At 43.8% G+C, this 24,267-nt stretch overlaps 1 protein-coding gene across 8 annotated transcripts in view; it reads right to left on the bottom strand.

Moving 5' to 3' along the window:
• The window catches only part of NF1 (neurofibromin 1), a 416,066-nt gene that overhangs the window by 372,167 nt on the left and 19,632 nt on the right, over positions 1–24,267 (bottom strand). For all 8 annotated transcript variants that reach the window (XM_070735304.1, XM_070735306.1, XM_070735307.1 and 5 more), the window contains exons 2-4: positions 23,044–23,187; positions 21,026–21,109; positions 2,224–2,414 (exon numbers count right to left, since the gene is read on the bottom strand). In XM_070735304.1, the coding sequence (XP_070591405.1) occupies positions 2,224–2,414; positions 21,026–21,109; positions 23,044–23,187 (419 nt within the window). The remainder of the gene's footprint in view (positions 1–2,223; positions 2,415–21,025; positions 21,110–23,043; positions 23,188–24,267) is intronic.

The raw sequence follows: 24,267 nt of genomic DNA, 5'->3' as shown, positions 1-24,267 counted from the left end.
AAAACTTTGCCTAATCCCATTAGTTTTGGGTACGCTGCAGACTACATTTCCCAGAATTTTCAGTCAACGTGGCAAATTGTGTACATAACAAAATGTGGAAGGAGCTTTCCCACAAGTGTTTATGTTTATGTTTATTAGATTTGTATGCTGCCCCTCTCCGTAGACTCGGGGCGGCTCACAACACAATAAAAACAGTTTATAACAAATCTAATAATTTACAATTTAAGATATTTTAAAAAAACATTATTAAGCAGACATACATACAAGCATAGCATACATAAATTGTATAGGCCCAGGGGAGATATGTATTTCAGTTCCCCCATGCCTGTCGACAAAGGTGAGTTTTAAGGAGTTTACGAAAGACAAGGAGGGTAGGGGCAGTTCTAATCTCTGGGGGGAGCTGGTTCCAGAGAGTCGGGCCCCCCACAGAGAAGGCTCTTCTCCTGGGCCCCGCCAACCAACACTGTTTAGTCGACGGGACCCGGAGAAGGCCCATTCTGTGGGACTTAATTGGTCGCTGGGATTCGTGCAGCAGGAGGCAGTCTCGGAGATATTCTGGTCCGGTGCCATGAAGGGCTTTAAAGGTCATAACCAACACTTTGAATTGTGACCGGAAATTGATCGGCAACCAATGCAGACTGCGGAGTGTTGGTGTAACATGGGCATACCTAGGGAAGCCCGTGATTGCTCTCGCAGCTGCATTCTGCACGATCTGGAGTTTCCGAACACTTTTCAAAGGTAGCCCCATGTAGAGAGCGTTACAGTAGTCGAACCTCGAGGTGATGAGGGCATGAGTGACTGTGAGCAGTGACTCCCGGTCCAAATAGGGCCGCAAGTGGCATCAGTTTTGGATGCATTTGGTCATGAAAGCAATTGTTAAGCAAATCAATATATTGATATGGGAAAGTTTAAAGGAGGCTTTTAAGCCTTGGCAACATTTCCCCTTTTATTTTAGAAAGAGAAAAGAAATCACACCAAAATCTGGCGGTTGACCATCAGATTTCAGTGGTGCAATCTTGGAATAAAGCCCAAAGACTGTCAGACTTTTTCAAGGATAGACAACATGGGACAGGGTTTGGGATCAAAGCATTGATGGCGTCTGTGACAGAAATCAAATCATGGTTAGTGAGATCTATTGTGTTCATTGAGGAACTACTCAATTCTTTCTACCCATCTTCAAGTGCGTCCTTTCCACAGCTCACATTAGAGAAACATCTTTCAGCTGTGGCGAGGGGGGCATTTGCCCAGGTTCGCCTGGTGTACCAGTTGCGGCCCTATTTGGATCGGGAGTCACTGCTCACAGTCACTCATGCCCTCATCACCTCGAGGCTCGACTACTGTAACGCTCTCTACATGGGGCTACCTTTGAAGAGTGTTCGGAAACTTCAGATCATGCAGAATGCAGCTGCGAGAGCAATCATGGGCTTCTCTAAATATGCCCATGTTACTCCAACACTCCGCAGTCTGCATTGGTTGCCGATCAGTTTCCGGTCACAGTTCAAAGCGTTGGTTATGACCTTTAAAGCCCTTCATGGCACCGGACAAAGATACCTGCGAGACCACCTTCTGCCGCACGAATCCCAGCGACCGGTTAGGTCCCACAGAGTTGGCCTTCTCCGGGTCCCGTCGACTAAACAATGTTGTTTGGCGGGACCCAGGGGAAGAGCCTTCTCTGTGGTGGCTCTGACCCTCTGGAACCAGCTCCCCCCAGAGATCAGGATTGCCCCCACCCTCCTTGCCTTTCGCAAACTCCTTAAAACCCACCTCTGCCGTCAGGCATGGGGGAATTGAAACATCTCCCCCTTGCCCATGTAGTTTTTGTGTATGATTCGATTGTGTGTTGTTTTGGGGGTTTCTTTTTTTGGACTTTTAATCTAAAAGTGTAACCTAGATTTTTAAATATTAGATTTGTTACTATGTATTGTTGTTCACCATTGTTGTGAGCCGCCCCGAGTCTGCGGAGAGGGGCGGCATATAAATCCAATAAATCTAATCTAATCTTTCAAATGGCAAAATTATTGTAAACCTTCACTGATAATTGAAATCCAAGCAAGCAGCGTACTATAAATAGATTGCAAGGGCACAGGAGGCAGGCTACCTTGGGCAGCAATATTTCATTCAACAATGTCTTTATCTTATTTGACCACAGTCAGAAGGTGCCAGCACAACTTCAGTGACATTTTGAAGAATGCCCTGGTGTTAAAAAGCTCCTCGAACACTCACCTGGTAGAGATACGGCTGAATACCGCGTTAAAATTGTTGCAGCTGAGAGAAAAGAGAACCCCGGAGGCAGAATTGCGTAGCTCTGTTGCATGTTGATTCCCTTCACGGTAGGTGTGGATGAAATGGCAGATCTCTGGCAACAGCTGTTTGACCAACATTGTCTCATCCAGCCGCATGGTGTCTTTGGGTTGCTGGAAGACAAAAAGTTGAGATGGAACGGACTTCAGGCATTTCCATTGCCCTGATACTCCAGAGACCAAGGAAGTGTCCTTTACTCATTAGGCATCATCACAGGTCTCCAACCTTGGCAACTCTAAGCCTGGTGAACTTAAAGGCCTGGGGAATTCTGGGAGTTGAAGTCCATCAGGCTTAAAGTTACCAAAGTTGGAGACCCCTAAAGTATTTTTCTGTAAGAAAACCACAGAAACGTTCAAAAGCACAGCTGACTATTAAAACCTCTACACTTCCAGCTATTTATCTCAACTGTGTGTACTTCTAGGACCCAATTGGGAATGTTTTCGTTAACCATGTGGTGTAGTCATGCTAACAGCCTTTCCGCACACCACAAAAGAGGATGAAACCTTGATACTTCTTATAAGTGGTTGAAAACTGGAATTGCTACAGAGACAGTTCCTAGAGAGGATTCTAGGAATCCACAAGACATAAAGATGCCAAGGTTGGAGACTCCTGATCTAAGGGACATAGCATCTTATGTGAAAGCATTAGTGACTTCTGTTAATACAGTATATATTAACATTAATAAAGTATATTAATAATTAAGGATTAATTAATTTGGCGAGACCCAGGAGAAGAGCCTTCTCTGTGGCAGCCCCGACCCTCTGGAACCAGCTCCCCCCAGATATCAGATTTGCCCCCACCCTCCTTGCCTTTCGCAAGCTCCTTAAAACCCACCTCTGTCGTCAGGCATGGGGGAATTGAATATTTTTCCCTTCCCCCTAGGCTTATAGAATTTATACATGGTATGCTTGTTTATAGTTGTTGTTTAGTTTATAGTTTTATTGGATTTATATGCCGCCCCTCTCCGAAAACTCGGGGCGGCTAACAACAATCATGAAAATATACAATAAAATCCAATACTAAAAGCAAATTAAAACCCCTTAATATATAAAAACCAAACATACCTACAAACATACCATGTATACAGTTGTAACGGCCTAGGGGGAGAAAAAAGTCTTAATTCCCCCATGCCTGGCGGCAGAGGTGGGTTTTAAGTAGCTTACGAAAGGCATGATTGGTCTCTTAAATTGGGGTTTTTTAGATTATTTTTTAATATTAGATTTGTTACATTGTCTTCAAATCTAATAAATAAATAAATAAATAAAATAATGTTGTCTAGGTTTGTAGGAACCCTCAAGACTCTTATCTAAAAATAGAAGTTTATTTTATTTTATTCGATTTTTATGCCGCCCTTCTCCTTAGACTCAGGGTGGCTTACAACATGTTAGCAATAGCACTTTTTAACAGAGTCAGCATATTGCCCCCACAATCCAGGTCCTCATTTTACCCACCTCGGAAGGATGGAAAGCTGAGTCAACCTTGAGCCGGTGATGAGATTTGAACCGCTGACCTTCAGATCTACAGTCAGCTTCAGTGGCCTTGCAATACAGCATTCTACCTGCTCCGCCACCCCGGCTCTTTTATGGCAATGGACATTTGGCCCAGCTCGCCCCCCCCCAGCACCCCATTTTCTGCCTGCAGAGCCTCCTGCAGCACATTGCTGGCGAAAGTGGGGTATTGGGGGCATAACCCTAACCGCTGCAACCTGTTTTGGCCGCCAGGGTGCTACAGGAGCTATCCGGCCTGTCTGAACTACAATACCGATCCAGCCCTCAAAGAAATCCAGTTTGACAGCTCTGAGGTAGCTGATGAGCCGGGGTGGCACAGCAGGTAAAGTGCTGTACTGCAGGCCACTGAAGCTGACTGTAGATCTGTAGGTCAGCGGTTCAAATCTCATCACCGGCTCAAGGTTGACTCAGCCTTCCATCCTTCCGAGGTGGGTAAAATGAGGACCCGGATTGTGGGGGCAATAGGCTGGCTCTGTTCAAAAAGTGCTATTGCTAACATGTTGTGAGCCGTCCTGAGTCTGAGGAGAAGGGCGGCATAAAAATCGAATAAATAAATAAAATAAATACAGTGATACCTTGTCTTACAAACATAATTGGTTCCGGAACGAGGTTCTTAAGGTGAAAAGTTTGTAAGATGAAACTATGTTTCTCATAGGAATCAATGAAAAAGCAATTAATGCGTGCAAGCCCAAAATTCACCCCTTTTGCCAGCCGAAGCACCCGTTTTTGCGCTGCTGGGATTCCCCTGAGGGTCCCCTCCATGGGAAACCCCACCTGTGGACTTCTGTGTTTTTGCGATGCTGCAGGGGAATCCCAGTATCACAAAAACGAGCGTTTCGCTGGCAACGGAAGTCCGGAGGTGGGGTTTCCCAGCAAAGGGAGCATCAGTGAAATCGCAGCATCGCAAAAACACGGAAGTCCTTGAAACGCCACCTCCGGACTTCTGTGTTTTTGCGATTTTCCTGCAGCATCACAAAAACACGGAAGTCCGGAGGTGGGGTTTCCCATGGAGGGGAGCCTCGGGAATCCCAGCAGCGCAAAAACGGGCGCTTCGCTGGCAACGGAAGTCCAGAGGCGGGGCATCCCAGCAGCGGCGGTGGGTTTGTAAGGTGAAAATAGTTTGTAAGAAGAGGCAAAAAAATCTTAAACCCCGGGTTTGTATCTTGAAAAGTTCGTAAGACGAGGCGTTTGTAAGACGAGGTATCACTGTAAATGATTCCATTTTACCTCAGTCTGACTCTAATTATCTTCCTGCGGATAAAAAGAGAAACCTTCCGTTTCCTGTACAGCGGAATGCTATGTGAAAAGAATCACAGTGTCTTGTTTCGCTTTCCTCAGCCGTTTTAGACATTTCTGAAGAGACAGCATCAATCCCTGCAGCAAATTAGCCCGACTCTGAGGGTGGCCGATGCACTGTATTTTTCCACCATTAACTAAGACATTTCCCAATATTTCAGACATAGGGTGGCCTTGTCCATATATCATGCTTAATTGGTGCCTGCCGGATGTGGCCAGCACATTGTGTGGATAAAGAAACAAGGTCAGTTGAGCCAGTCAACTAATCTTAATTTAGATTTAGCTTCAGATAGCTCCAGCTGTGTTTGCAATTAACCCAAAGGTGCTCTTCAAAAGGCAACTGGATTTTCTTGGTGTTTTTCCCCCTCTTGGAAATGTTTTACTTCGCATCCAAGAAGCTTCGTGAAATGCTTTCCCGGGGGGGGGGGGGGGGGGGCGCCAAACTCAAGAAAGTCCAGTTGCCTTTTAAACAGCACGTTTGAGACAACCATGATCTCTATGGCTGAACATCTCCATAGACCTGTGTGATTAAAATAAAATATATTAATATAATATAATAACAGAGTTGGAAGGGACCTTGGAGGTCTTCTAGTCTAACCCCCTGCTTAGGCAGGAAACCCTACATTGCCTTCTGACAAATAGAAACATAGAAACATAAAAGTCTGACGGCAGAAAAAGACCTCATGGTCCACCTAGTCTGCCCTTATACTATTTTCTGTATTTTATCTTACAATGGATATATGTTTATCCCAGGCATGTTTAAATTCAGTCCCTGTGGATTTATCTACCACGTCTGCTGGAAATTTGTTCCAAGGATCTACTATTCTTTCAGTAAAATAATTTTTTCTCATGTTGCTTCTGATCTTTCCCCCAACTAACCTCAGATTGTGTCCCCTTGTTCTTGTGTTCACTTTCCTATTAAAAACACTTCCCTCCTGGACCTTATTTAACCCTTTAACATATTTAAATGTTTCAATCATGTCCCCCCTTTTCCTCCTGTCCTCCAGACTATACAGATTATAGTTATCCAACATTTTCTTAAAAACTTCCAGTGTTTGAGTATTCACAACTTCTGGAGGCAAGTTGTTCCACTGATTAATTGTTTTAGCTGTCAGGACATTTTCTGCTTAGTTCTAAGTTGCTTCTCAACTTAGAAGTCTTTTAACCCTTTCAAAAGAGGTCATATCTCCAGTCAGCTGTTTCATTGACACAACTAATTCATTGGCTTACTTACTAGGGCAGATATTGTGCTGGGAAATTGGAATAGAATAGAATTCTTGATTGGCCAAGTGTGATTGCACACACAAGGAATTTGTCTTTGGTGCATATGCTCTCGGTGTACATACATTTGTCAAGAATCCTCAGGTACAACACTTAATGATTGTCATAGGGGTCAAATAAGCAACCAGGAAACAATCAATATTAATAAAAATCTTAAGGATACAAGCAACAAGTTACAGTCATACAGTCATAAGTGGGAGGAAATGGGTGATAGGAATGATGAGGAAAAAGTAGTTTACCATGCTCAGTTATGGTTGTAAGTCAAGGACTACATGGATGCAACCACACCAGTTTTATATTTAAGTTGATTCACCTTGAATTTGCAGGCTAAAATAAGGCAATGATGAACGTTAGGTAGTCCTTGATTTACACCCATTCAGTTAGCGACTGTTCAAAGTTACAACAGCACTGAGAAAAGTGTCAGAAGGCTCCTGTGAGTGCTACTCGACAGGTCCAGGGTCAATGGTAACCAAAGCAAAGAAAAGTGTTGGTTATGACCTATAAAGCCCTACGTGGCATAGGACCAGATTACTTATGGGACAGACTTTTGCCACACGAATCCCAGAATCTGGTTAGGTCCCACAGAGTTGACCTTCTCTGGGTCCCATCGGCCAGACAATGTTATCTGGCGGGGCCTAGGGGGAGAGCCTTCTCTGTGGCGGCCCCGGCCCTCTGGAATCAACTCCCCCTGGAGATTCGCATTGCCCCCACCTTCCTTGCCTTCCAAAAGAATCTGAAAATGCATTTATGTCGTCAGGCTTGGAGCCACTAGACCCCAGCCTCTGCCCAGTGAATGTGTAGGATGTGGTAGTATGCATGTGAATGTTTGATTTTTAAATGTTTAGCTTTTTAAGATAATTTCTAAATTAATCATTCTATTAATTGGATTAGAAGTGTTTTATATCTTGTATTTTTTATTGAAATGTTGTAAGCCGCCCCAAGTCCACGGAGAGGGGTGGCATAGAAGTCCAATTAAGAAAGAAAGAAAGAAAGAAAGAAAGAAAGAAAGAAAGAAAGAAAGAAAGAAGGAGAGAGAGAGAGAAAGAGACAGAGAGAGAGAGAGAGAAAGAAAGAATGACAGAGAGAGAAAGAAAGAAAGACAGAAAGAATGACAGAGAGAGAGAGAGAGAGAAAGACAGAGAGAGAGAAAGAAAGAAAGACAGAGAGAGAGAGAAAGAAAGACAACGAGAGAAAGAAAGACAGAGAGAGAGAGAAAGAAAGAAAGACAGAGAGAGAGAAAGAAAGAAAGACAGAGAGAGAAAGAAAGAAAGAAAGACAGACAGAGAGAGAGAGAAAGAAAGACAGAGAGAGAGAGACAGAGAAAGAAAGACAGAGAGAGAGAGAAAGAAAGACAACGAGAGAAAGAAAGACAGAGAGAGAGAGAAAGAAAGACAGAGAGAGAGAGAAAGAAAGAAAGACAGAGAGAGAAAGAAAGAAAGACAGAGAGAGAGAGAGAGAAAGAAAGACAGAGAGAGAGAGAAAGAAAGAAAGAAAGAAAGACAGAGAGAGAGAGAAAGAAAGGAAAGAAGGAAAGGAAAGGAAAGGAAAGGGAAGGAAAGAAAGAAAGAAAGAAAGAAAGAAAGAAAGAAAGAAAGAAAGAAAGAAAGAAAGAAAGAAAGGCTTTTCAGTGGCAACCCCTTCTCAGCAGAACACTCTTCCCAGGGAGACTCGGATAATGCCAAGTCTGGCTGGAAGACTAAAGTTCTGTGTGCCCACATTTTCAAAGTGCTTCCTTTTTATGGAAATTTAATGCTTCACATCCATTTTACTTGCACTTGGTTCTTTTACTGTGGTTTTATTTCTCCCCACTTTGGAAATTCTAGTGTAAATAATTAATTCAAGCCCTTTGCAGCACGCCGGGTGGAGCCTGGCTGAAGCCTGGTGAGAAAGGGTCATGCGATTAAAGGACTAGAAACGGCATGCTAGGTTGCTGTCCTTTATTTGTCTGTCTGTCTGTTTGTTTATCAAACATGTATAGGATAGTAGTAAGTTTTATAAAAATAACATGTTTATAATGTAACGATAAAAGAGGACAATAGGACAGTAGGACAGAGATAGTAGACACAGTGGTGCGCTTATGCACGCCCCTTACAGACCTCTCAGAAAAAGGGAGAGGTCAATTGCAGACAGTCTAAGGTTAAAGTTTCTGGGGTTTGGGCAACGCTAACCAGGATAGCAGCATTGTCAGTGGTGTTAAAATAGTTTAACATCATCAGCAAAGAGAACGCAAAGATAGCTTATGTAGAGTATGAAGAATGTTGGTGCTAGAACACTGCCTTGAAGGATACAGCTGCGAGAGCAGTCATGGGCTTCCCAAGGTATGCCCATGTTACACCAACACTCCACAGTCTGCATTAGTTGCTGATCAATTTCCGGTCACAATTCAAAGTGTTGGTTATGACCTATAAAGCCCTTCATGGCACTGGACCAGAATATCTCCGAGACTGCCTGCTGCCGCACGAATCCCAGCGACCGATTAGGCCCCACAGAGTGGGCCTTCTCCGGGTCCCATCAACTAAACAATGTCGGTTGGCGGGCCCCAGGGGAAGAGCCTTCTCTGTGGCGGCCCCGACCCTCTAGAACCAACTCCCCCCGGAGATTAGAACTGCCCCTACTCTCCTTGCCTTTCGTAAGCTCCTTGAGACCCACCTTTGTCGTCAGGCATGGGGGAACTGAGACATCTCCCCCGGGCCTATACAATTTATGTATGGTATGTTTGTATGTGTGTCTGCTTAATAATGGGGTTTTTAAAATATTTTAAATTGTAAATTATTAGATTTGTTATGAATTGTTTTATTGTGTTGTGAGCTGCCCCGAGTCTATGGAGAGGGGCGGCATACAAATCTAATAAATAAATAAATAAATACCACTGTTGACAGGAGCACGATTTGATATACCACGTCCTATTTTGACCACTTATTGTCTGTTAGACAGGAGCACAGTTATCCAATCATGTAGGGATCCAGAAGTGCTATAGGATTTTAGTTTCATAAGTAGTTTGTCATTTACTACTGAATCAAAGGCTTTACAAAAGTCTATGTAAATTGTGCCTATTGTTTTACCTTGATCAAGTTGGGTGCTCCATATGTTTTTGCAGTATAAGAGTTGCAGATTACAGGATAATTTTTTTCCTGAAACCAAATTGTTTGTTGGAGAGTAGATTATTAGTTTCTAAGTGGAGTAAAATGGATTGGTTTATGGTTGATTCCATGACTTTGCCGGTTACACAACCCAAAGAGATTGGTCTGTAATTTTCAATGTTACTTGGATCTCCTTTTTTGAAGATAGGGATGACTGTGGCTAGTGACCATAGGTTGGGTAAGGAGCTAGTCCCAAAGGCTTTTTTAAAAATTATGCTTAGAGGTTCACCCAAGGTTGTGGAGAGCTTTTTCAACAAGTATGCACATAGTCCATCAGAGCCAATAGAGATGGTTTTAGGTTGCGTAATGCCTTTCTAACATTATCTTCAATAAAATCGATTTGTGTTAGATCATTGAAGTTGATTGTGGTATGGCTAGAAAATATTGGGCATGAGCCATTGCTGTTTACAAAGACTGAGCTAAAGAATGTGTTAAAGAGGTTGGCCTTGCCCATGTTGTTCTGGTTTTTAATTGATTGTGTGCTTGTTTTTTATATATATTGGGGTTGTTTTTATGAATTTTTTAACCTAAAATTGTAATTGGATTGGTGGGTATTGGATTTGTCACTATGTACTGTTTTGCCATTGTTGTGAGCCGCCCCGAGTCTGCGGAGAGGGGTGGCATATAAATCCAATAAATCTAATCTAATCTAATCTTTAACTGTTTCATCGTTATAGTCTTTACCATTTGGTCCTTAAGTGGTGGGATGGATCTTGACTCTTTGAGTTAATTGTTTACGAAGTTATAGAAGGCACCTTAGGCTTTGTGAGTAGGTTTACTTCTTGATTGATGTGATAATTGGTCCATTCAGTCTTTATTTGGCGACACAGATTTTTGTAGTGGCTTTTAAAGTTTGTAACTTAGCCTGTTTCATTTTTTCGCCAAAGAGATCTCTTTTTGGATTGGAGCTTCCTTATTTTTATCGATAATTTATTTTTCTTGGTTTGGGTGATTATTAGTGGTACATATAATTTAATGACCCTTTGGATTCCGAGCAAAGATATATTGTTCTTCCAAGAAAAGTGCAATTTAGTTTCACAACACTATTTTCAATTAGAGGTAGCACTATTTCTGTCCCGACCTCCTGCCCCTCCCAAATTAAATAGCAACCAAGTCAAGAGACTCATCAGCAAGAAGTAAAACTCCCCAGAAAGAAAAAGAAAAAAAAGTCTTATTCCAGTCCAAGCTGAAATGAGACAAAATTATTAGCATCGCCATTTTGACACATAAGTTGAGTTTTCTGAAAAGATTTTAGTTTTAATTATCCAAACACAAAACCAAGTACTTAAATTTCGGCTTTTGCATCATCATACTATACTTGAGTGAGTCATTAAGTAGTGTGGAAGGAAAAGCTGGCAAGGGCCAGCAGGAGTGCTTCCTTCCGTTTCTTCCCCCCCCCTCCCCCCCGGGTATGTGTGTGTGTGTGTTCAAGGACAGTCAAAGAGCAGTGAACCATACCTGGTTTCCAATTTTAAAAGGAGAATGCTCTGTGTGTGTGCAAATACTTCAGAAGAAAAGGATTTAGGGGTAGTGATTTCTGACAGTCTCAAAATGGGTGAACAGTGCAGTCAGGCGGTAGGGAAAGCAAGTAGGATGCTTGGCTGCATAGCTAGAGGAATAACGAGCAGGAAGAGGGAGATTATGATCCCGCTATATAGAATGCTGGTGAGACCACATTTGGAATACTGTGTTCAGTTCTGGAGACCTCACCTACAAAAATATATTGACAAAATTGAACGGGTCCAAAGACGGGCTACAAGAATGGTGGAAGGTCTTAAGCATAAAACGTATCAGGAAAGACTTCATGAACTCAATCTGTATAGTCTGGAGGACAGAAGGAAAAGTTAGTTGGGGGAAAGATCAAAAGCAACATGAGACAATATTATTTTACTGAAAGAGTAGTAGATCCTTGGAACAAACTTCCAGCAGACGTTGTAGATAAATCCACAGTAACTGAATTGAAACATGCCTGGGATAAACATAGATCCATCCTAAGATAAAATACAGAAAATAGTATAAGAGCAGACTAGATGGACCAGGAGGTCTTTTTCTGCCGTCAGACTTCTATGTTTCTATGTTTCTATGTGTGTGTAAGAGAGAGTGAAAGAATAGGAAAGGGAAAAGAAAAGAAAAGGGAAAGGGGGGGAAGGGGAAAGGAAGAAAGGGAAAGCAGGAGGAGGGAAAGGGAAGGAAAGGGGAGGGGACAGGAAAGATAAAGGGATGTGTGTCCTGGTCAGCTGATTTTTGGCTCGCACAGAGGCTCCGGGAGGGCGTTTTTGGCTTCCAGACAGCCTCCAGGGGAATGGGGAAGCGAATTTTTACCCTCCCCTGGCTCCAGGGAAGCCTTTGGAGCCTGGGGAGGGCGAAACACGAGCCTACTGGGGCCACCACAATTTCGGAAACAGGCCATTTTCAGGCTCCAAGGGGCCTCCAGGGGACGGGGGAAGTTGTTTTTGCCCTCCCCAGGCATTAAATTATGGGTGTGGGCACTCGCACATGCGCGAAAGCATGCGCACACGCTCTTTCAGCACCCGAGGGGAAAAAAGTTTGCCATCACTGCTGTAGTCTGTAGGATAAAGGGCAGATTTCTGAAGACCATATGTGTGCTCTTCTCTCCAGCAAGTCTGCAGCAGATGAGTTGGAAAGGGAAGCAGAGCCCATCAACTTAGCACTCCTGCAGAGATGCTGACAGCTATGCCCAGGTGCTGGTAAAGCACCTTCCTTCAACCATAACCTCCCAAAAGAAGTCACTGTCTTTGACTATGTCACAAAGGGGTTGGATCAAGGTGGTGCCGTGGATATTGCCTATCTGGACTTCAGCAAAGCCTTTGATACGGTTCCACATAAAGAGCTGATAGATAAATTAGTGAAGATTGGACTTAATCCCTGGATACTTCAGTGGATTTCAAGCTGGCTGAAGCGTAGACATCAGAGAGTTGTTAATGGCGAGTATTCTGAGCAGAGACAGGTTACCAGAGGTGTGCCACAAGGGTCTGTTCTGGGTCCTATTCTTTTTAATATGTTTGTGAGTGACATAGGGGAAGGTTTGGTAGGGAAGGTTTGCCTTCCCTACCAAAAGACCTCATGGTCCATCTAGTCTGCCCTTATACTATTTTCTGTATTTTATCTTAGGATGGATCTATGTTTAACCCAGGCATGTTTAAATTCAGTTACTGTGGATTTATCTGCCACGTCTGCTGGAAGTTTGTTCCAAGGATCTACTACTCTTTCAGTAAAATAATATTTTCTCATGTTGCTTTTGATCTTTCCCCCAACTAACTTCAGATTGTGTCCCCTTGTTCTTGTGTTCATTTTCCTATTAAAAACACTTCCCTCCTGGACCTTATTTAATCCTTTAACATATTTAAATGTTTCGATCATGTTCCCTCTTTTCCTTCTGTCCTCCAGACTATACAGATTGAGTTCATGAAGTCTTTCCTGATACGTTTTATGCTTATGCTCTTCAGCGCCTCATCTTGTTTTTCCTTCATCTGAATATTCACAAGCCACTGGGAAGATATTTTCCCAAACTTGAATGCTCCAGATGTGTTGGGCTAGAATTCACTTCGCAAGGGAACGATGGGAAGTTGTGTCCAACATATACAATGAGATCAGAAAGAGGTACTATAGAATTTTTGTTTATATAAGTGTCAAATAACCCGAGTCTTTTGTCTGCCATGGTTTGGAAATCAATCTTTCAAAACCATTCGTGGAGAATCAGAGGCAGCTTATGGAAGATCTGATTACATTAAACTTGGAACTTGCATTGAGGAAACCTTCAGGAATAAACATATATGCTTCAATTTCACGAAGCCCACGTTTTAGCTTCACAGTTCTGCTTCATACTAAGGCACGGACCCATAAGTGGCATTCCCAAAGTAACGATGGTGGGGGGATAAGGGGAGTGGGAGTTGACTGCCTCTGAGAACAGTACCAAATAAAAAATGGATTCGATCCCCCCAGAAAATATGAGATGTGATTCCCCCTAGAAGTTTAATGTATATGTTGTTTGCTTTTTAAAATATGATAGGGTTTTATGTGCTTTTTAATATTAGATTTGTTTTCGCTGGAATATTGTTTTTATTAATGTTGTGAGCCGCCCCGAGTCTTCGGAGAGGGGCGGCATACAAATCTAATAAATTGAATTGAATTAAATTGAATTGAATTAACAAACTGAAGAAATATAAATTAAAAGTACCTGCAAAAGTCATCTTTAATAAAGGGACAGATGTTTCACAATTATAATGCAGGTCAAAAAGACAAACCCATGCTGGTTTGGGGAACTAGTACATATGCCTTCTACGCCTGCCCTACATTTCCTTGCATTTCTCTGCATTGACTGCTCTGTTTGATATTTATATACTGCTCAAAAAAATAAAGGGAGCCCTCAAATAACACATCCTAGATCTGAATGAATGAAATATTCTCATTGAATACTTTGTTCAATGAGCATACAAAGTTGAATGTGCTCAACAGCATGTGAAATTGATTGTCAATAAGTGATGCTTCTTAAGTGGACAGTTTGATTTCACAGAAGTTTGATTAACTTGGAGTTACAGTATATTGTGTTGTTTAAGTGTTCCCTTTATTTTTTTGAACAGTGTATTTTTTCTCCTGGGGGGTGGGGGGAATGTGCTTGTATGTATGTGTGATGATGTGGATGGACTGGATAGAGTGAAGGGGTTGGAATGACTGAACTGGGCAGGAATGAGGGAACTGGGGGCAAGAATGCAATTCAATTCAATTTATTAGATTTGTATGCCGCCCCTCTCCGAAGATTCGGGGCAGCTCACAACAATAATAAAAACAATAACAGTAAACAAATCTAATATTAGATATATAAGAAAAATATATAAAACCCCAACAATTAAAACCATACAACACATACATACCAAACATAAAATATAAAAGCCTGGGGGAGGTGTCTCAGTTCCCCCATGTCTGGCGATACAGGTGGGTCTTGAGTAATTTGCAAAAGACAAGGAGGGTGGGGGCTGTTCTAATCTCCAGGGGGAGTTGATTCCAGAGGGCCAGGGCCACCACAGAGAAGGCTCTTCCCCTGGGCCCCGCCAAACAACACTGTTTAGTCGACGGGACCTGGAGAAGGCCAACTCTGTGGGACCTTATCGGTTGCTGGGATTCGTGCGGTAGCAGGCAGTTCCACCTCTGCTGAGTGTGCAAACAGAAGCAGACAGGGGCTCGGTTATGACCCCCGGCTTGGTATGAGGGGGAGGTTTTGCCTGCAGGGGAAGAGGAGGGCTGATGGGCTGAGGGAGGAGACCTCTGAGGAGTTGGAGAGCCCAGGTATTACGGTTATAACTGGGAGAGGTACATATGGCGGGAGCCGTGAGGTAGGCCGCTCCCAGGGAACTAGGACTCACTGTTTCAAAGCAATTACTTGTCTCAGCCCCTCTGGTTCTGGTTCACTAGGCTCATCTTGTATACCTGGTGACTCGGGATGTCAGGGCCCTGGGCTGAAGCTGCTGATGTTTAATGCCACATCTATTGTTAACAAGGCTCCCCTAGTTCGAGACTTAATCTTGGAGGAGAGAGCTGACCTGGCATGTACAGTAGTCCCTCACCTATCGCTGGTGCTACGTTCCAGACCTGGCCGCGATAGGTGAAATCCGCGATGGGGAATTTATCGACTGATAGTACTTATTTAAGTATTTATATTGTAATTGTTTGGTAAGTTTTCATTGTTAAGTGTTTATAAACCCTTCCCACACAGTATTTATTTTAGATAGAGTATTTAAATACAGTATTTACAATTTTAGATTTTTTTTTTTTTTTTTAAACCCTGCCGATTGAGTTCGGCGGGCTGTTTAAATCTGCTGATCGACTTCCTCAGAAACCCGCGATGAAGTGAAGCCGCAGTAGGTGAAGCGCGGTATAGCGAGGGACTACTGTATAACCAAGACCTAGTTGGGACAGGAGAGGGGGTGTCCCCCTCTCAGAGATGTGCCCAGACGGGTTTCAAGTACTGCATCAGCCGTGACCCCAGAGAAGGGGTGGAGAAGCGGAAATTATGGCCCGCAAGAATCTCCTTCCTTGCAGATTCCTTGCCCTGGAGATTGTTGGGTCTGAGTCCCTCCTCTTGGACTCAGGGGTTCCGTTGGGCTTATTGCTGACGTACCTGCCTCCCAGCTGTGTTACAATTGTGCTGCCCGGGCTGCTAGCAGGATTGGCGGTAAAGTTCCTCAAGCTTATGGTATTGGGGGACTTTAACCTGCCATGACTTGGTGAATCCTCGGAGGCGACTCAGGTGTTCATGGCTTCCATGACAACCATGGACCTGACCCAAGTAGTTCAGGGTCCGACTCATGGGAGGGACGACACCCACTTGATCTGGTATTCCTCTCAGGACAGTGGAGATATGATCTGGAATTAAGGGGTATAGTTGTTTCTCCCTTGTTGTGGTCAGATCATTTCCTGCTGAGGTTAGACTTTAAAGGGCTACTCTACTCCCCCACCGCAGGGAAGTGGAACCGATTAAGTGGTTCTGCTCCAGATGCCCAATGGATCCTGAAGGGTTCCAGAAGGAGCTTGGGGAGATACCTGACTCCCTTACCGTCAACCTGGCTAAGTCCCTAGTGGCTGCCTGGAATAGGGCGGCATCTGGGGCACTGGACCTGGTTGTGCCTTTGCAACCTCTCCATGGCGGTGGATCCAGGAAAGCTCCCTGGTTTATGGAGGAGCTCCGCGAGATGAAGCTTTTTAATATGTTTGTGAGTGACATAGGGGAAGGTTTGGTAGGGAAGGTTTGCCTATTTGCCAATGACTCTAAAGTGTGCAATAGGGTTGATATTCCTGGAGGCGTCTGTAATATGGTAAATGATTTAGCTTTACTAGATAAATGGTCAAAGCAATGGAAACTGCAGTTTAATGTTTCCAAATGTAAAATAATGCACTTGGGGAAAAGGAATCCTCAATCTGAGTATTGTATTGGCAGTTCTGTGTTAGCAAATACTTCAAAAGAAAAGGATTTAGGGGTAGTGATTTCTGACAGTCTCAAAATGGGTGAACATTGCAGTCAGGCGGTAGGGAAAGCAAGTAGGATGCTTGGCTGCATAGCTAGAGGTATAACAAGCAGGAAGAGGGAGATTATGATCCCGCTATATAGAATGCTGGTGAGACCACATTTGGAATACTGTGTTCAGTTCTGGAGACCTCACCTACAAAAAGATATTGACAAAATTGAACGGGTCCAAAGACGGGCTACAAGAATGGTGCAAGGCCTTAAGCATAAAACGTATCAGGAAAGACTTAATGAACTCAATCTGTATAGTCTGGAGGACAGAAGGAAAAGGGGGGACATGATCGAAACATTTAAATATATTAAAGGGTTAAATAAGGTCCAGGAGGGAAGTGTTTTTAATAGGAAAGTATACACAAGAACAAGGGGACACAATCTGAAGTTAGTTGGGGGAAAGATCAAGAGCAACATGAGAAAATATTATTTTACTGAAAGAGTAGTAGATCCTTGGAACAAACTTCCACCAGACGTGGTAGATAAATCCACAGTAACTGAATTTAAACATGCCTGGGATAAACATATATCCATCCTAAGATAAAATACAGAAAATAGTATAAGGGCAGACTCGATGGGCCATGAGGTCTTTTTCTGCCGTCAGACTTCTATGTTTCTATGTTTCTAAGCACCAGAAGAGACGTCTAGAGCAGTGGTCCCCAACGTTTTTTCCACCAGGGACCAGTTTCAGCAAGACAATTTTTCTATGGCCCAGTGGGGGCGGAAAGGGGCGTGGTTGGGGGCGGGATTAAGCATGGGGGTGCTGGTCCTCCCCGCCCCTCTTTCCCGCCATCGTCCTGTGGCCGGCAGAACCTGCCTCCCCCCAACCTGCCTCCCCCCTTGCCCAGCGGGAGCTAAGCGCTGGAGAGAGGGGGTCAGGCTGGCCCTCCTGCCTCCCCCCAGCCAAAAACGCAAAAGCGCCCCGCGGCAGAAGCCAAAAGAGGCTTGAGCCTCTCGGTCCTTCCCGCCCCTCTGTCCCATCCATCGTCCTGTGGCCGGCAGAACCTGCCTCCCGAGGCCTCTTGCCCGGCGGGAGGCGAAGCGCTGGAGGGAGGGGGTGGCGGCATGAGGGCCGGCAGCTGCTGACTCCACGGACCGGTGTAACATGCCCCGCGGCCCGGTACTGGTCCGCGGCCCGGTGGTTGGGGACCCCTGGTCTAGAGCAACGCTGGAGGCCCAGTAACTCCAAATCTGACCGAAGACTTTTGAGAGTCTTTATTAGTGGCGATACGGGTGGCAAAATGCTTTCATTTTTCTGTACTTATTGCATCCATTGATTTGTGCCCAGCTGCCCTTTTTAGGGTAACTCATTCCCTCCTCAATGTAGAGGGAATGGAGGAGCACTTCCAGGGTAGAGCTGAGGAATTTGTACAGATTTGCATGGTCCTGGACTCTGATTGGGCAATTTAGACTGAGATGATGGGGGGGGGGGGTGTCTTAGTCCCACTGTGTGGGATGAGTTTGAATCTTGTGACTCCTGAGGAAGTGAACAAGGCAATAAGAGCGATGAGTTCCTCCACTTGTCCGTTGGATCCATGTCCCTCCTGCTTGGTTTCGGCCAGCATGAGGGTGACATGAGGGTGACATCCAGGCTTTACTTAATGCATCCTCAAGTGAAGGTTCCTTTCCACAGCCATTAAAGGAAGTGGCTGTGCGATCCTTCTCAAGAAACCTTCCCTGGACCCAGCTGAATTGAAGAACTTTCATCCAGTCTCCAAGCCCTTTGTAGGGAAGGTTGTTGAGAAAGTGGTGGCACTCCAGCTCCTATGGTTATTGAATGAAACAGATGATCTGGATCCCTTTCAATCTGGCTTCAGGCCTGGCTACAGCACGGAAACTGCTTTGGTCGCCCTAATGAATGATCTCTGGCGAGCCCGAGATGGAGGCCATTCCTCAATCTTGGTGCTACTTGACCTCTCAGCTGCTTTCAATACCATTGACCATGATATCATGTATCATTGACCATGTTTTTAATATTTTATTCTGCTGTTAAGCTGCCCGGAGATCTTTGGGAGGTGGGCGGCATATAAATTTAACAAAATAGAAATAAATTTTAATAAAGTAAAACTAAAGCAATCCGAAATAAAAGCAGAAAGTCAGAGGGGAACACTAAACTTATTTTGCAGTCCCTAAATCGATGTTACCATGTTTCCCCGAAAATAAGACGAACCCCGAAAGTAAGGCATATCAAAGATTTTGCAGAATTTGTTAATATAAGGCACCCCCGAAATTAAGGCGTAGTGGTGGAAAAACATAAGGTACCGTAATATGCTTCCTTTCTTCCTCCCCCCCTCCCTCCTCCATGCCTGGTTTTACTTAACCCCAAAACTAAGCTGCTTGGTGGCTCACAGGACCTCTGACGCCGCAGATCTTACCACCGTGCCTTCTGTTGGCCGCTGCGGGGGCAGGAGGTGCAATCTGGGCAGTGGCGGCCAAGGCTCAGCCCCCTCGCCGGACCCGTCTTTTTTCGGCGCCGCTTGGGGAGAAGCCATGGGTGGCCATGGGTGTGCCTCCGGATCCGGAGGCATAAGACAGCCCGACGGATGGGCGGCTACCCGCCTGCAGCAGCAAAGGGGGCCCACGGTTTGGGCTGGTCAGGAGCTGCTCCTCCGATGCCACCGCCGATTTTGCTGCTGCCGATTTTGCTGCCGCTGGGCCTCTCAGCTGTCTGGCGGCCCACGTGTCTTCTGTCGGTCGCGCCAAACAGCTGAGGGGCCCGCCGGCGGCGAAAACATTGGCAGCAAAATTGGCGGCAGCGGGGGCAGTAAGGCTCTTCAAGTGGAGCGTACCAACGCTCCAAGAATTAAAGGGGAAGGATCGGAATATAAGGCACCCTCCGAAAATAAGACATAGCACAACTTTTGGAGCAAAAATTAGTATAAGACAGTGTCTTATTTTCGGGGAAACACGGTACTACGGTATAAGTAAGCCTCAATTGACAATCAGAATTGGGTCTGGAATTTCCACTGCTAAGTACGGTAGTTTTTTAAGAGGTCATGCCCAATTTCATGACCTTTTAGCCACAATGAAGTGAATCATCCAATTGTTCAGTGAATCATGCAAATGAAGCTTCCCTCACTGACTTTGTTAGAAATTGGCCAAGGAGGTCAAACATTGCAATCACATGACCCTGCAACCATCGTAAATGCATTACTTTTGCCATGCACCCTGAATTGTGATCATGTGACTATGGAAATGTTGCAACAGTTATATATGGGAGGACCATTGTAAACTACTTTTCTCAGTGCCATTGTAACTTAGAACAGTTGCTAAACCAATGATTGCAATCCAAGGACTACCTGATCACGCTCAGGCTATCGCACTCTGCCAGCACACACAACTACAATCCAAATAAACTTTGGTAACATTATCTGGGAGCACTGTCAATTCAAAGTTTCTCTTATACTAGCCAATTGTAATTTTTTGTATCCATTTGGGGCAGGGGGCTCCAAACTAGGCCATTTTAAGACTTGTGGACTTTAACTCCCAGAATTCCCCAGCCAGCTTAGCTTTGCTTTGCTTTGCTTTCCTAGCTGGAGAATTCTGGGAGTTGAAGTTCACAAGTTGTTGTTGTTGTTGTTGTTGTTGTTATTATTATTATTATTATTTATTAGATTTATATGCCGCCCCTTTCCGTAGACTCGGGGCGGCTCACAACACAATAAAACAGTTCATAACAAATCTAATAATTTACAATTTAAAATATTTTTTAAAAACCCATTGTTAAGCAGACATACATACAAACATACCATACATAAATTGTATAGGCCCGGGGGAGATATCTCAATTCCCCCATGCCTGACGACAAAGGTGGGTTTTGAGGAGTTTACGAAAGGCAAGGAGGGTGGGGGCAGTTCTAATCTCTGGGGGGAGCTGGTTCCAGAGAGTTGGGGCCGCCACAGAGAAGGCTCTTCACCTGGGGCCCGCCAACCGACATTGTTTAGTTGACGGGACCTGGAGAAGGCCCACTCTGTGGGACCTAATCGGTCGCTGGGATTCGTGCAGCAGAAGGCGGTCTCGGAGATATTCTGGTCCGATGCCATGAAGGTCTTAAAGTGGCTAGTTTGGAGACCCCTGATTTGGCATAAGAAAACCCATGCACAGCCGAGTCATACAGATACCGAAAATAAGTCCAATATGATTCACAACTGTATATAGCAAATTTGCTTGTTGATTTAACAATACAATAAACTTTGTACTTCAACTTCAGGAAAGCAACAACACAGCAAGATTGCCAGTTACTAAAAGTAACCTCCAGATTTGTTCAGCTACAATTCTCAGAACTCCCACAATTCAATTACAATTCTCAGCATTCACAGAATTCACTTTAGAAGTTGCAGCCAAACGTATCTGGAGGGCTCCTAGTTGACCGATGCTGTACTAAAACAATTGTAAAAAAAACATTACTTGCATGAGCTAACTGGTGTCTATGTCAAAATTTTGTTAAGAAAATTAAACAGGATACTCACCCCAGCAAGACACTTTTCCAGTGTATCCAAAATAATCAGCTGAGAAAGATACAAGTTCTTTTCGGCAGCTTCACTAAATATTCTCTATAAGGAAAAAATAATCAAAAGATTTTGGTAACGAAGTTGACTTCTACTGCCACCCACCTATGCTACTTCCAAAAGAACATAACTTCCCTGATAACCTCTAGAGCAGAGGGGTCAAATCTGATTTCATTGAGGGCTGCATCAGTGTTGTGTTTGACCTTGGGGGCTGGGTGAATATGTCCCGGGTGGGTATGTCCAGCTCGATGTCAATCAAGTCGGGATCACCTGTGGAGGCCCGCGGTGCCTCTGCCAGTGAAAACAGAGTACAGGAGACTGCGACAGCCTCCTGCAACACTCTGCCAGCAAAAAACAGAACTCACCCGAGCTCCGTTTTCCTTGGTGCAAGCACCGCGGGCCAGTCCTTCGGTGTTTCCAGTGTGGCCCTGTGGGCTAGATTTACGCACCTCATGGGCCAGAAATGGCCCGTGGGCCTTGAGTTTGACACCCCTGCTATATAGCTTTTGAACGAGCAACTTTTTTACACTTCATAGATCCTCCACACATAACACAATAAAAACTATAAGATAAACTATAAACTATAAACTCTCTACAGAGAGGGGCGGCATACAAATCTAATAATAAATAAATAAATAAATAAATAAATAAATAAATAAATAAATAAATAAATAAATAAAGTAGGAAGGAAGGAAGGAGAGAGAGAGAGAGAGAGAGAGAGAGAGAGAGAGAGAGAGAGAAAGAAAGAAAGAAAGAAAGAAAGAAAGAAAGAAAAGTCTATCCTCTTTACCAGTGATGGCGAACCTTTTTTTCCTCGGTTGCCAAAAGAGTGTGGGTGCACGCTATCGCACATGCGTAAGTGCCCAAACCCATAATTCAATGCCTGGAGAGAGCGAAAACAGCTCCCCCCCCCTCCAGAGCCACTCTGGAGACTGGAAACAGCCTGTTTCCCAACTTCTGGTGGACCCAGTAGGCCGTGTTTCACCCTCCCCAAGCACCAAAGGCTTCCTTGGAGCTGGGGGGAAGGTACAAATGCCCTCCCCCATCCTCCTGGAGGTTCTCTGGAAGCCAAAAACGCCCTCCCAGAGCCTCTGTGCAAGCCAAAAATCAGCTGGCCAGCACACACATGAACAATGGAGCTGAACTATGGCCAAAGCTCTCGTGCCAGCATATATGGCTCCGCGTACCACCTGGAGCACCCGTGCCATAGGTTCGCCATCACTGCTCTATACCAATGGTCTCCAACCCTGGCCACTTTAAGACTTGTCGACTTCAACTCCCAGAATTCTGGGAGTTGAAGTTCACAAGTCTTAAAGCTGCTAAGGTTGGAGACCCCTACTCTACGCACTAATCAATAAGCAATCCCAAAATACGATGTCTGCAAACTGCGAAAGAAAATTTAATGACAACTTCTGGACTTTGTGCTTGAGGTGGGGGGGAAAATGAAACTTTGATTTTAGGTTTTACCGATCACACTGATTTTTTTTTGTAGAAATGACTAGTTTATATTATTATGGAAAAGTAAAAAGTTGAGGTTTGGTGTTAATGCTTTATTTTATTGCAAGAGAGTTTGTCAGAAATCACTTTTTTGTATTTTCCTTTCCCCCATTTCTCTTTCCTCTTTCCCCCCCACTGCATTTTCCTATTTGCTTTTATATTTTTGTATCTTACTCTATAATCTAATAAAATATAGCAATAATTATTATTATTATTGTTATTAGTGATATTTGTGATACTTTTTAAATGTTCAGTTGACTGAGTTTTATGTGATGATGATGATAATGATAATAAATAATAATAATAATAATAAATCAAATAACCATTTCCATTGGTTTCAATCACAATCTGAGCTGCAAATTATAATAGGCATCCATTCTCATTAAAGATAGAATCAATAGATATTTATCTACCTACGTAGACTTAAAAAAATATTTATCTTGTTCTCTTGTTTCAAAAGTCAATGAGAAAACATCACTTACCATGTTGTTAACATTTTTTAAGATATTTGTGAGGCCACTAATAACCAGAGAGAATTTATACTTGGAAATGTTGATGAGACATTCCTTGTTATGTTCCGTGCTGACTTTGGTGTGAGTATTTTGCTGGCTGGTTTTGATCGGAAGCTGCAATAAAAGGAAGTTTGGAAAGCTGTTATACAGAATAAAATTTACAGTATAATAGAGTTTATTATGCAAGGATTAGAGAAACTAATGGCTAAGGTCCTGTCCTAGAAACCAGGAGACTGAGAGTTCTAGTCCTGCCTTAGGCATGAAAGCCAGATGGGTGACTTTGGGCCAACCCATTTTAATGAATATTTGACCCCTCTGTTACAGCCAGACACAGTTAAATTATTATCTAACATAGGGGCAGGAGGCCATGGCTACTCCAACGTTTACTTTAATAATCAATGCTTTTTTTAAAAAAATGAACAACCTTGATTTAAATATATCCAATATTTAATTCCTACCCAAAAATAAGCTTATTGAACTCAACAAGACTTTAGTAAAATATGACTTTAGTAACTAAGTAGTTGATGCATGGAACTCACTACCTGACTCTGTAGTATCATCACCTAACCCCCAAAACATTACCCTTAGACTATCCATTGTTGACCTCTCCCGATTTCTAAGAGGTCAGTAAGGGACGTGCATAAGTGCACCAGCGTGCCTTCTGTCCCCTGTCCTAATGTTTCTCTATTATCATGTATATAAATATTGTTATATCTTTGTGTACCACCAATACATACTTGACAAAACAAACAAATGAACAAACAAATAAATAAATATACAAGTTGACAACCAACATGTTCCATGTCCCTTATCAATTTCACAGGATTCTACTCTCTCCCACCTTTATTTATCATCTACATTAGGGGTTCCGAACCCCGTCTGTGGATCAGCGCCAGGCCACAGCAAGCCAGCAGCCAGTCCACCCAAACAGGCAAAGCCCCATCTGCAGGATGTAGGCATGTACAACCACATCCCCTCCGGTCCACAGAAAAGCATCCCTCCACAGAACCGATCCCTGGGGGTGGTGGGGCACTGATCTACATGAAGCTATTGGGTGACATAATCCATTAACATCAGGTTAGGTATGATTAGTATCTCTGTCCCAGTTCACTAAGGCAGTGTTTCCCAACCTTGGCAACTTGAAGATATCTGGACTTTAACTCCCAAAATTCCCAGCCAGCATTTTCTGGCTAG

The sequence above is a fragment of the Erythrolamprus reginae genome, chromosome 1 (genome assembly GCF_031021105.1).
Source record: "Erythrolamprus reginae isolate rEryReg1 chromosome 1, rEryReg1.hap1, whole genome shotgun sequence".
Lineage (NCBI taxonomy): Eukaryota > Metazoa > Chordata > Lepidosauria > Squamata > Dipsadidae > Erythrolamprus > Erythrolamprus reginae.
The sequence above is the reverse complement of the archived record's forward strand: the minus strand, read 5'-3'. Positions and strand labels throughout refer to the sequence as shown.